Below are 13576 nucleotides of genomic sequence, written 5' to 3'. Positions count from 1 at the left end.
AACAGACAAGGAAGTCACTTTCCAAAATAGTGGGACATAGCTGAGTGCCTCCCTCAGCTGGGTCAGTTCTCTGTCTCTGCTGGAACCACACTGGTCTCTCCAACTGCACAAAGCCCAGCCAAGTCTCTTCCCAGCCTGCTCTCAGCCTTGGCAGCTACTGCTGGCACATTGTTCCCCCAAGTCACTTTAAATGCCAGCCCCTCCATGATTCCCTGTCCTCATTTAAGAGATGGGGTAGCCCTAACATCTGCCATCCAGACTCCCCAGAGATCTCACTGTTGGGTACTGAAATGATGCTGGTATTTCATGAGTGATGTGTGGGGTTAGGGTGTGGCTCAGTGTTACAGTACTTGCCTAGCATGCATTAGGCCCTGAGTTTGAACCCCAGCACCAACTGCCCCCTCTCTTTTTCTCTCTCTCTTTCGCTCTCCCTACCTCCCTACCCCGCCCCACTCAAAAAGCCAAAAAAACACAAAAAACAGGGATGATTAAGGATGAATGCTGTCACAGGTGAAGATAGGGATCAATGGTGGGCCAGGCAGAGAGGGTGGAAAGACCAGAATGTAGAGACATTGGAGGCCAGATCACCAAGGAGTTTGGGGATTTCATTTTCTGGCATTAAGAGATGACTGAATATTTTTCAAGAGGAGATTAATATAACATGACTTGTACTTTAGAGAAAAATCACCTTGGCCCCAGTGTGGGGTTCAAACTGGAAAGAAGAAGGTGAGCTGGGCCTGTACTACAGGCTACATCCAGCTATAGGTCTAGAGCCCAGGGCAGGGCTCAAATTGCTCAATCTAAGATTGGGCAGCAAGAGGGCCCCAGAGCCCTGGTCCCAGAGGTGCTAATTGAGGGCAAGAAGGGATGACCTGGGCAAACCCTGGGGAGCCCTAGACTTCAAGGGAAGGATACTTTAATCTCTACTTCCCAGAGACAAGGGTCTGGAAGTTCAAGAAACAGCAGTGGGAGACTAGTAGGAAGCCAGGAGGGAAAAGCAGAGATCACATCCATCTTCACCTCCCTCTTCTTGTGATGTCTCCATGTGGCCTAATAACAACTCCATGAGGAATTACTGTCCCTGGGGTGCAGAAAGACTTGGTCAGTCATCTAGGGTTGTCCAGGTTATAAGTGTCATAGCTAGGACATGAACCCTGGGCCCCTGGAGGCCCTCCATGCTTGTGTTGTGATTTGAAAGTCACTATTGAAGACATTTAGATTCTTTTGTAGTCTAGAGCAAAATATAAAATGTAATGTCTTTCTTCAACATATCAGCTCAACCAAACCCCAGGAGAGGAGAATCCTATTTTTCTCCCTTCAGATGCCAAATATGACTGGCTTTTAGCCAAAATCTGGGTGCGTTCCAGTGACTTCCATGTCCACCAGACCATCACTCACCTTCTGCGCACACACCTGATATCTGAGGTTTTTGGTATCGCCATGTATCGCCAGCTGCCTGCTGTGCACCCCATTTTCAAGGTATGCCAGTTCTAGCCCCACCTGAAGAAGGAGAGCACTGGGGAGGGTAGCTGACATCCCCTCAGGGGGTCTGTGGCTGGGGTGAGTAGCAGAGAGGAACGCAGGGAGACATGCTCAGGGAGGCAGTAATGCCTTACATGGAAGAAAACAGCTGGGATCCTGAGGGGTCCTTCAGATGTAAGGTTAGGACAGGGCCCAGGGCCTAGACCTGACACGGAGCCTGGCTGGCTGGGAAGTAGAGGTTGAAAATCTTCCTTCCATCTTCCTGAAACCTGCCAGCACGATTGCTAGAGTAACTGAAGGCTAAAGAGTACCTCTATGCCTCAGTTTCCTCATCTATAAAGAAAGTTAAAGTAACATCCCTGCCTCTTAGGATGATGGTCAGGATTAAAATAATTAATAAATTCAGAGAGCTTAAGCAATGCCTAGCACATAGTTTAGCACTAGAAAAGTTTTGACTATTGGGGCTGGGGTTGTGGCTCAGAGGAAGAGCACTTGCCTAGCATGCATGAGGCACTATACCACATAAAAATAAAATAAAGGCATTGTGTCCACCTATAACTAAAAAAATAAATGTTTTTAAAAAAGAGAAAAGTGTTGACAATTATCCTTTTTATCATTATTGTCATTGCCGTTGCCATTAAGCATTAAGCTGTGTCCTCCAGGCCTCTAGCAATTACTTAGCAAGAAGATGGGCACCCAGACCTTCACTTCCTCACTGTATTCAGCATCATCCTTTGGATTATGAGCTGGGGTGGGGATGCTCAGCACCCAGGAGGCCCTTTCTGAGGTCTTTGCTCTTTCCCTGCCCAGCTGTTGGTGGCACATGTGAGGTTCACCATCGCCATCAACACCAAGGCCCGCGAACAGCTCATCTGCGAGTATGGCCTTTTTGACAAGGTAGATGCTCTCCGACATGCTTGGTACTTGTGATATCCCTGCTCGGTTGTCTCTACAACCCATCTGAAGTTAGATGCCCTTTAATGAGGCTGGGCCGCTGGGTGGAGGCTTGGAAAAGGCAGAAGACTGGAGGCTGTACTTGAAGCTAACTCCCAGCTTCTATGACTAACCTCCAGGCCTTTCCACCAGTCAAGGCACCCTCTCTTCTTCTCAGGACATCACCAGGTCTTCCTCCTTGTGATGTCTCTTTGTCACGTGTTACCACCCCTCCCCTCTCCAGGCCCCAGAGCCTCATTCCTCATAGACAACTGACCTCATACACACCAAATATCTGCGTCCCCTTCCCACATTGCACACCCCTACCATTCTGCCTGGGACCTGCCTGACATTCTGAGCACAGACTCCCACCCTCTTTCCTTCCATGCCCTTAATGTACCTGACCCATAACCCAGTCTCCCCCAAGCAAGGCATCAGGAAACCCGGTCACACACCGGTGGGTGCCTACACATCTGCCAGCTGTCTGGCTGCCTTCCTGCAGGTGGCAGCCTATCCCTCCCTCCTCTCCTGCAGCACTGCAATACATGGTATTCAGTCCCTTTCAATGGGTGGGGAGGGGTTTCTCCCTGTTACCTCATCATGGGGGTTGGAAGGCTAGGCCTTCTACAAATTAAACATCACACATTCCCCACCTCGCAGGCAAAAGGTTTGCCCTTCTTGCTCTGCCACCCCATTGCCCTCCCACCTTCTCGTGGATGCAGGGATGAACTCCTGGGCTGGACAGCTGGGCAGGAGGAAAGCCACCCTCAATCAGGGGCTCTCTCCTCCTATCCAGGCCAATGCCACCGGAGGTGGCGGGCACGTGCAGATGGTACAGAAGGCCCTGAAGGACCTGACCTATGCTTCCCTGTGCTTTCCTGCGGCCATCAAAGCCCGGGGCATGGAGAGCACTGAAGACATTCCCTACTACTTCTACCGAGATGATGGGCTGCTGGTGTGGGATGCCATTCAGACGTGAGTAATGGCAGGTGTCTTTGGGAAGGAGGCCCCAGGACAAGTCAATGGGGAGTGATCTGGCTCAGTGGTTAGGCACTGATGGAGGGAGGGGCTGAGGGGATCCTGAGTCCTGGCATTAAGGAGTGACACTAAGGTCAAAGATGGGTCATTTATTCCTGCCGGCCCCCTTCTGAGCCAGGTTCACATCCGAAGTGGTGAACATCTACTATGAGAGTGACCAGGTTGTAGAAGAGGACCAGGAGCTTCAGGACTTCGTGAAGGATGTTTACATGTATGGCATGCGGGGCAAGAAGGCTTCAGGTGGGCCACAGCAGCTCTTCTGTGTCTCTGACTGCCCTGGGGGACTTGGTGGGATCCCTCTCAGTGGTGTGCTTGGAAAGGTTGTCCCCTGCTGGATTATTTGGCACAACAATTTCTCCAGCACTTGCAGAGATGCTGAGAGCAGTGGGCTGTGGGGCAGGGGGCAGGGTGAGAGGCAGTGTCAGGGGTCCCTCCCCCCCCCCCCCCCCCCCCGTGGGGTCGGGGGAGAGCTCAGCCATGGTTTCCCCTCAGGCTTCCCCAAGTCAATCAAGACCCGGGAGAAGCTGTCTGAGTACCTGACTGTAGTGATCTTTACGGCCTCAGCCCAGCACGCAGCGGTGAACTTTGGCCAGGTAAGCTGGACAAGGGGAACCCTCAGGGCGGGAACTCGCTCAGAATCCCTTCATCCACTGCTGGCTGGTGAAGCTGGACCCACCTTTGCCTCCTCCTCTGCTCTGGGCACTGTCTTTTCCTCCTGGCCTTAACAGCCTTTCCCTTGACAGACTCTGGACCTGGAATCAGTGTTTACAGGCACCTATTCCACCAGTTCAGCGAAGGAGGATCCGGCTGTGGGCTGCTAGAGGGAGAGTAGGGTGGGGACCAGAAAGGAGGGAATGGAACCTTGGAGAGGAGGTGCAGTACCCTAGGAGGGATGGTGACACCCAAGAGGAGGGGCAAAGGCGAACGGGCAGTGCCCTGTGGGTCAGGCACTTGCAGATATGGTGGGTTGCAGGTGGGCAGGTGGCCGGACTTCCGGGTTGCCCACTTCTGTGGGTACTGTCTCTGCAGTACGACTGGTGTTCCTGGATCCCCAATGCTCCCCCAACCATGCGTGCCCCACCGCCCACGGCCAAGGGAGTGGTGAACATAGAACAGATTGTGGATACTCTGCCGGACCGTGGCCGCTCTTGCTGGCATCTGGGTGCAGTGTGGGCGCTGAGCCAGTTTCAGGAGAATGAGGTGAGAAGACAGGATAGGAAACTGGAAGATCACCCAAGGTTTAACCCATTTCTCAAGTTCAAGGTTTTATTTGTTACAAAGGGTGGGGGGGGGTGGGGACCATGAAGGAGGGAATGGAACCTACAGCAAGGAATCCTGACCTCCAAGGCTGGAGGGCCCAGAATCAGCTGCAGGTGCTACCAAATCTTCAAGTGAGGCCTAGAGAGATTTCAGAGTGGTGGGGCTAGTGAGGGCGCAGGCTATGACTTGTTCTTCCTAACTGTAGCTTTGTACCCACTGACCATCCTCTCCTCCTTTCTCCTTCTCCCCTTCCCTCCCCTCTGTTAACCACCATTCCACTGTCAACTTCTATGAGATCAACTGTTTAAGGCTTCACACATTAGTGAGATCATACACTATTAGAATTTCTGTGCCTGGTTTATTTTATTTAACATAGTGTCCTCCAGCTTCATCCATGTTATTGTAAGTGACAAAATCTTATTCTTCATTATGACTGAATAGTATTTTACTGATTACATATGCTACATCTGCATCAGAGCAGGTGGCAGAAGGTAGAGGAAAAGGGGAGATGAGCAGATGTTCCTTCCCTGTCCTCTCAAGTGATGGTCCACAGGGGTGGCACAAGGCCTGTCACTTTGTGTGGTCCTATCTTAGATTAAGCTTTCTGCCCATGTCTGTGCCCTCAGCTGTTCCTAGGCATGTACCCAGAAGAGCACTTCATTGAGAAGCCTGTGAAGGAGGCTATGGCCCGATTCCGCAAGAACCTGGAGGCCATTGTCAGCGTCATTGCTGAGCGCAACAAGAACAAAAAGCTGCCCTATTACTACTTGTCCCCAGACCGGATACCAAACAGTGTGGCCATCTGAACCTTGCCTGTGGCAGTCTCACGAGCTGCTCTGGAAAGCCAGACTCCAGCTCATGTGGCAGGCTCTGGCCTCCTGGCAGCTCACCTCTCTTCCATGGAGCCCAGCAAGTGTGTTCTGGTTTCCTGATGGGCTGGCTACAAACCAAAGTCTCCTCCAGGATGGATCAGGTTGTACCAAAGCTTCAGTGCATTTTCGTGTTTATCCCTTCATCTTTAGAGAATCCCATCCGTTATTCCAGGGACCCTCCTGTATAGAGGACTGCAGAGCCTCCTGCCCATGCTCAGCTGAGTCCTTCCACGCTAAGAGTGACAGCAAATCAGAATAACCTATGCCTGTTCATTTTGGAGATGGGGAATTTCTGTGCTACTTAGTTTAATTTCTTGCACCTAACTACTAGGTGCCCAAATAACTTCTTGTTGAATGAATTAAGAATTGGTTGCCATAAAAATAAAGTTCTTATTTTAAACAGGTTTTGTTCCACATGATATATTCCAGTCACTCCGAACAGTTCACTACCCCACCTCTGGCACCACCTCCGCCTCACGCATACATGTGTGCCTGCACTATGTTCTCTGTGATTCCATCTGGGCAAAAGCCTGCCCCCTGAGGTCTATATGAAAGGGAGGTGATTTCTTCCTCTTCTTTTCCGAGACTGCTCTCACTCTTTCTTCAGAACACATCCCAAATGCCACCACCTCTGGGAAGGCATCCTCCATTGCTCAGATAGAGCTTGTCTCTCCCCAGGGCTTTGTGTGACTGTGTTGTTGCCCTCCTGTGTGTTCACACCCTAAGAAGCAGAGCTACTGGTAGGAGAGGGAACCTGCCTTATCTATACTTGTGCCCTGGGGCTGACATAAGAGAGCCACACTAAATTACTCCCTTGTTTTCCTGGTAGGACTGACAGATTCCAGGCATTGACTTTAGAATTGGGTGCTGATTTTCTTCCGCAGCAGGGTTTGCAGCATGACTTGCAGAAAACTGGGAACTGGAAAACTTAATTTGGTCACTGGCTATTTAGATCAAACTTAATTCATTATGTGTAAAATTTACCAAAAATTAATGAGATAACTTTTAACAGTAAAAATGCTTCCTCACACAAAAATTTTACCCCCCCATAACCTTAAATAGGGAGCCCTTACAGTGAAAATAAGTTTTCTTTTCTAAATATCAATATCCAGAGAAAAGGCATGATTTAAATCATGAAAAGCCAAAATCAAATCATGTCAATCAGAAATAAAAAGAAAAATTCTAAAAGTTTTATTGAAATATATATTGTGATAATAATATGCATCTGTATACGCTATCTATATTAAATCAGTTCTAATGTATTCTAATGTCCCGTAAAATCAGTAGATAAAAATGTTTAATGATATTTATTGATCTCCTATATTGAAAGGTAATAAGTTGGAAAATTATTGTTGTACCCAAACATGAAAGGTCCCATTTTGAAAGGTATCATTCCCCCTAATAGGCAGGTGGGTTTTATTATGACCTTATAATCTATCTCGACATAAACACTGAAGCCAAGGCAGAATGAAATCTCTAACTATGGCATTAATGGCATGTAATCTGAGGCTAAAACTTTTGAGCCACTGGAATGACCATATGAATTCAATTTAGTGGCAACAGCTGTCATAATTTCAACTGCTTATTTATAAGACTCAAATCTGACCTTACTGTATTTATCAATTAAAGAGTTTATGCAAATGAAAGTACAAATAGTAGGCTAGTTAAAAAATTTATTTTATTTTATTTTTTAACTAGGGATTGAGATTTAGCTCTGTGGCAGAGGGCCTGCCTAGCACATGCAGTCCTTGGCCCTGAAAAAAAAAAATTAAATATTTCAGGATGTTTTGTTGATTCTAAAAGCCTATACTGAAAGGTGATTAGATCTGGCTTAATCTACATTACTAACGCAAGGTAAACAATATAAAACCAGGAATTTAAATGTACATGTTTACATAACTGTGGCTGGTTACTTTCTGTGCCATAAAGCCTTCTTTTGTCTATCTTCTGATTTCACTTCTAAATGGAGTTCTGTTGACAAATGCTAATATTTACTAAAACTTCTTATAATAGCTAGAGAAAGGAATAGCCTAACAAAACAGAAATAAAAAAGCAATAATAATAATAATAATTTTTGTTTTCCAATTAAGAATTTAAATTAAGCTTAGTCTTTAGGTGAATATTTGCTTCTTTTTATTTTATCTGATTTTATTTTATTTGTGTGTGTGTGCTACTGGGGATTGAACTGGGCCTTGTGCATACTTGGTAAGCACTCTACCCACTAATTTCATCTCCAGACATTTTTATTTTATTTTAAAACAAGGTCTCTCTAAAGTTCCCAGGCTGGCCTCAAACTTGCCATCCCCCTGCCTCAACCTCCAAAGTAGCTAGGATTTACAGGTGTGCTCCATTGCACCCAGCTATTGATCTCTAGGAAATACTTCTACTTACACCAAAGTGTGCAACAAACCACTTGGAGAAACACTAAATGTCACCAGGTTCAGTGCATGCAAGCATCTCAAAGGTCCATCCACAAATTCATCACTCAATATAAATGAACAAGTCCTCAGGAAAGAAATGTAAAAGAATTAAAAATTCACATTGTACATTATTTCATACCTCACAATTGTAACTGATCATCAGTGGTTTCCAAAACCACTAATATGTTCTACACTTTTATCAATGAACACTCTGTTCTTTACATTCGAAATGGTTTTGTCCACACTTCTGGCAAACTCCTTTTCTATATTTTAGACTCAGTCTGCTATGTGAAGTGTTCCTTGATTATGGGTATTGTTCTGTTCCCAAGATAAACAGGTGTTTCATTCTTTGGGGCTACCTTAGAACTTTATCAATTTTGATACTATATCTTTACCACTTGAAAAGTAAATCATTTCTTTATGTGTCATTCCCTTATACTCCTGGATTGAAAGGGAAAAAAAAATTTAAATCACCTTTGTGTGAACGGTTTCTGTTTATTTGATTCACATAAGTGCTTACTGAGTTCTGATGTGCTAGTGTGACTAAAAAGTTGTCAGGGATGATTTCTCTAGTGGTAATGCGTGAGCTGAGACTTCAAGGGTGAAGGTAAGCCAGCCAGCATGCAGGAAAGGGTGAGAGCATAGCGGGTTGTAGCAAGAGAGGTGGATGAGTGTTACTTGGGGTGTGTACTTGTTCAAACATATAGGTATTGATGAGGATTAATGCCAGAGGAAAAGGCAGACAGGGAAAAAGACTGAAAATAGAGGGTAGGCAGAAGTCATATTGTGAAAGCCTTAAAAGTATATTTAAAATGCTTAAATATTAATGTTTTAAAGAGTGGTTCTTGGTCACAATTGCAGTCTCAATGCTGTGGGTAGGATGAATATGAGAGACACATAGATAAGCTGAAGGAGATGAATACATAGAAGGCAACAGTGCAAAATAAGATTATGTAGGCCTAAATATTCCAGAAATATTCAGGGTATTTTCTGTGCACAATGTAAAATGCATTTTTATTAAATGAATAGATGTACAAATCCGTGTCCCTGGAAAACTATGCTGCTCATAACTACAAAAGGTATCAAATAAGATGTCAGATGATCTACATAGATAGTGTAAGTTTTTTGTGTTTACTTAGTTGGTTTTCTCTTTCACATCCTTCTAGGTTGAGGGCACTCATTTTTTTTAATTGATTTTATTTTTTAACTTTATGACAGCGGAATGCATTACAATTCTTATTACACATATAGAGCACAATTTTTTATATATCTGTTTGTATATAAAATATGTTCACACCAATTCATGTCTTTAGGTGTTTTGTTAACAGTATATTGATTCTTGGATCTACAATGCTCAACAATGAATAAGAGGCTTAGTGGTAGAATGTATGGCTAGCATGCAAAAGGCTCTGGTTTCAACCCCCTTCCCCCAAAAGAAAAAGAACAAATAAAAAAAAAACATTAAATAAAAACAAACAATTCAATGATTCAGGTAAATAACTTTAGTCTTACAGCTCCTAGTCACTACCCTAGGATAAAATTGCTTTGCTTCTATCAAGCATAATATTAAGTCTATAGGTAAGGGGGGAATGTATATATTATATTTTGTAATTCTTCCTACAGATTTGATCACATGAGTGATTAAGGACATTGAATTAACTGCCACATAAAGTAGAATTCTGTTTGGTGTAATTAATCACATATACTGTTATAGTAGAATTAATACTGAGAATTTTAGAATTGGGTTTTCTCTGTTTCCCAAATGGGTCTTACCTCCTGGGCTCAAGCTAAACTTCTGACTCTGTTTCCTGAGAAGCTTGGACTACAGGCAAGCACCACTGCACAACTCTCCAATAAGCATTTTTTTAAAATCAGAAAAACATTTGTATCATATAATCTGTATCTGTGAATTCCTAATATGTATAGGGATTCCAATGAGGTAACTTTAAAAATAGAAACACCTGAAATAAAGGTTATATTTTAAAAATAATTTTTTATGTTTGTAAATACCTTAAAAAAAGGATACCAACATTGACATTTGCCTCATTTATACCAAACCTCCGATCAAATTTGGAGTAGAAAAGATTAGAAATGGGAAGACTGCTTGTATGTCAATGTTTTATATATTTCTTTCAAAAAACATTTTTTATTGTAAAATTTGCCTTATTTGAATATCCTAACATCTGTCATCCCTATGGCTTTATTTAGAACATAATCTGTCATTTCAAAGGTAGGCTGGATGGGTTTAGAAACAAGATATTAAATAAATATTGTATATGACACATAATAGTAGTTCATAATTCAAGATGCAGTTATTTTTTTTTCACCTTCAAGTGAGGATATTTTTCAGGAACTACTGAAAATCAAAGAGTCATATAATCATTTATATGTTAATGATAACACCAACCATACAGTTATGAAGAAGTTCATGTGAAGCTAAATCTTCATGCTTAGCTTTGATTACTTTAACTTTGTGATATTTTTTCCTGGTTAGGACAGAAATGTGACAGAAATATACTGAAGAAAAATGAGGAATATGGGTTTACTAAAGCATAAAGTTAGTGTTCCAAAAGGGAGGTTGTGTTTCCAATGACCATAAATAAAATATTAAAATGTGCATATACCAATGTAAACATGCTGTTTGATGGAGAGAAAAGTGATCTCCAATTAGAGGAGCAAATCATGACCCACAGAGGATAAATGTGAAGGCTGAAGATAGAATATAACAACATTTATCTTCAATGGAACACATCAGAATCACCTACACCATTTTATTACATGTATCCTATTGCTCACATTGTTCTGCAAGTACAAAGTTGTGATAACAGTTCAATGGAATGTATAATTCATTTTTTATGAAAAAAAGTTTTCTGAAATGTTCAGCTTTGATATATACTTTGAAAATAATATTTTATAAAAGTATTCTATTTGTTTCATATCCATGTAGGACACTGCTAGCCTTCATTTCTTTTATCCTCTGGTTTAGCCATGTTCAAATTTCTTGATCCACTCATGTGAGAAGATATAGGAACATCACCTAAGAAATAATGTATAGAATGCTTAAAATGTTGTCATGTGGCAATCAAAAATGAAAAAGTAAGCATGGCACCAAATTAATAGATATCACAATTATTTATATTTCAAAATCAGTGTAATTGACACTAAAAATAACAGTTTTGGTATTCAAGTAAAAATCTCCACGATGTGTTTTATTTCCAACATTACTGAGGTATATCTTGTCACTACCCTAGGATAAATAGATAATTACATGAAATGAGTATTGTTATAAAAAATTAGTTATGGAGGGCTGAGGATGTAGCTCAGTGATAAAGTGCATTGCTAGCATGACCTAGACCATGGAATTTATCACCAGCAACAACATCAGAAGGAAAAAACAAAACAAAACAAAGAGACAAATAAGGGAGCAAATAAGCTGTCTTTTAAAAAATAGCCAATGCTTTTATATGAAATCTATCTCATACGAATAATTAACATCAGTACAATTTACTTTGTTGTAACTTGAGTGTTATGGAGAGGAGAAATGAGTAGAGGAGAAATGGCCTACCCCAATTCCAGCACTCCCTCCTGCATCCAATAATCACTGGATCAGTAATATTGAAATATTTGATGTGAATTCAAGTGTATTATTTCAAGTTTTTTCATTATTAATTCCAAAATCATCTAGGTAATTTGTTTTCCTCCCTATTTCGTTTCTTCTACACTCCTTCTTTTAAAACATACCCTCTGGATCAGTGATCTTCATTCTTTCCATTTTATGTTTTTTTTGGTATGGATTATTCCAAGTACTACTTTCTTCACTGTTGAGCAATAATATCTCAGAATTGTCATTTCTATAACTTCGTCATTTATTGGCCTTCCCCCTTTTCAAAAACTGCTCAGAAATAAACACAAAATTTATGCTTTGCATTGATTTTGTTGTATCTTAAATTATTATCAAATAGCTCTTTATTCACAGTTTTCTAATGAAAAGTCTACACTCTTTTTTCAAAAACTATTTTATTTAGTCGTAGATGGACACAATACCTTTATTATATTTATTTTTTATATGGTGCTGAGGATTGAACCCAGTGCCTCACATGTACCAAGCAAGTGTTCTATCCCTGAGTCACAACCCCAGATCAAGGAAATCTACACTCTTGCTAATTATAATGTGTTCTGAAAGTCAGGAAAATTGGAATAACCTTAAAATGTATTAGGAATGTAGAATCCCAGACCTGCTTGCTGAATCAGAATGTGCATTTTCAATTAAAGAATTAAGAAGCTCTTGTCTTTGAGTCTGCTTCTGCTTCCTCTACCTTAACTTACTTTTTGGAATCTAGACTCATGTTCCTCTCTATCATGTCTCCCAAATTGAAACTCTACAAGAAGTCGTAAACTTTCTAGTGAACTTTATCAGACTATGACTTTCCTGATCCCTCCATAACTAATCCTACTCTTTTGTTTTTCTTCTGTTTTCTTATTCTGTTCTATATATTAATGTCATAGGAAGAAACAGCTTTTTATTTAACATCAAATTATAAACATACATAACTGACAATATAAGTTTATATTTATTTATTATAAATGAAACATAACTCTTCATAGTCCAACACTTCAATCTTAATGTCTTTCCCAATGTAAGGAAGACAGGAAGAGTGTACAATTTTAGTCTACCTCTTAGACAAGTTTAGCATTTAAATATCACAAATTCTTCCCACATTTCTAAAATTCTACTCTTCCTCTTTCTAAAGTGTTAAATTTCACTCCCTCCATTGTATACACCTTCACTTACTCCCTGCACTCTGCCTTTCTTATTATTCATTCCCTCTTTTCACCTCTTCCTTATTAGCCAACATTTTTCTGGTCTAAGCAGGTCTTGAAATGGAGGTAAGTCAGCAGCTCCACCATAGTGCCAATTTAATCTGTTGATGAAACTTGACAAAATATACCACTTATTAATCTTTCACTTCTCTTTTTCCTTACTTTCTATTTAATAGGTATTATTCTTCAGCTCAAATATTCTGACCAATGGATTTTTCATAATATATAGTTCTTAACTTCCTAATGTCTTTTTACTCTATGGTTTGCTCTTTGAGGTCTGCAGCCACAAATAAATGACCAGCACACTTCTGTGGAAGACTCTGAGATACTCTGGTAAAATTAATATTACTACAAGTTGCATAAAGATTTCCTAATCAGTTTCTGAGAAGACATCTAAATTTCAAGTTTTGAGATCAATGAGATTATAAAACAAGACAAATATATATTAAAAACTAAAATATTTCAAAAGAACAAAATACTCACCAATGTTCTATTTCAACAAGGAACTAACTTCAATATATCTAACTTTACTTTGTGTTACCCAGAAAAATTAAAAGGATACTTAAGAAATATACATTTAAACAAATTCTTATGAATAAACTTTCTATAACAAGGCATTAAACAATTAAAATGTTCTAATGACCTACATTATTTTACTATTAAAAGCTTGAAATGAAGAGAGACTTTAGAGGATATAATTTTGAGTATAAATGGATAATTGCAGCAGCTGCTTCATTTAGGTAAATATGG

At 41.1% G+C, this 13576-nt stretch overlaps 1 protein-coding gene across 2 annotated transcripts in view; it reads left to right on the top strand.

Annotated features, from left to right (window-relative positions):
• Alox5 (arachidonate 5-lipoxygenase) overlaps window positions 1-5989 on the top strand; it is a 60132-nt gene extending 54143 nt beyond the window's left edge. Inside the window, exons 8-14 of one of the 2 annotated variants that reach the window (XM_046458441.2) lie at window positions 1276-1479; window positions 2293-2379; window positions 3212-3390; window positions 3572-3693; window positions 3946-4046; window positions 4483-4653; window positions 5340-5989. In XM_046458441.2, the coding sequence (XP_046314397.1) occupies window positions 1276-1479; window positions 2293-2379; window positions 3212-3390; window positions 3572-3693; window positions 3946-4046; window positions 4483-4653; window positions 5340-5519 (1044 nt within the window). In that variant the 3' untranslated portion in view covers window positions 5520-5989. The remainder of the gene's footprint in view (window positions 1-1275; window positions 1480-2292; window positions 2380-3211; window positions 3391-3571; window positions 3694-3945; window positions 4047-4482; window positions 4654-5339) is intronic. The other variant, XM_058583648.1, reaches the window with a different exon arrangement.
• The last annotated feature ends 7587 nt before the right edge of the window (window positions 5990-13576 follow it).

This window comes from Marmota monax, unplaced genomic scaffold (genome assembly GCF_021218885.2).
Source record: "Marmota monax isolate L192 unplaced genomic scaffold, Marmota_monax_Labrador192_F-V1.1 WCK01_AAM20220418_F8-fsc00161, whole genome shotgun sequence".
NCBI lineage: Eukaryota > Metazoa > Chordata > Mammalia > Rodentia > Sciuridae > Marmota > Marmota monax.
Note: the sequence above shows the minus strand (reverse complement) of the source record. Positions and strands in the feature narration are given on the sequence as shown.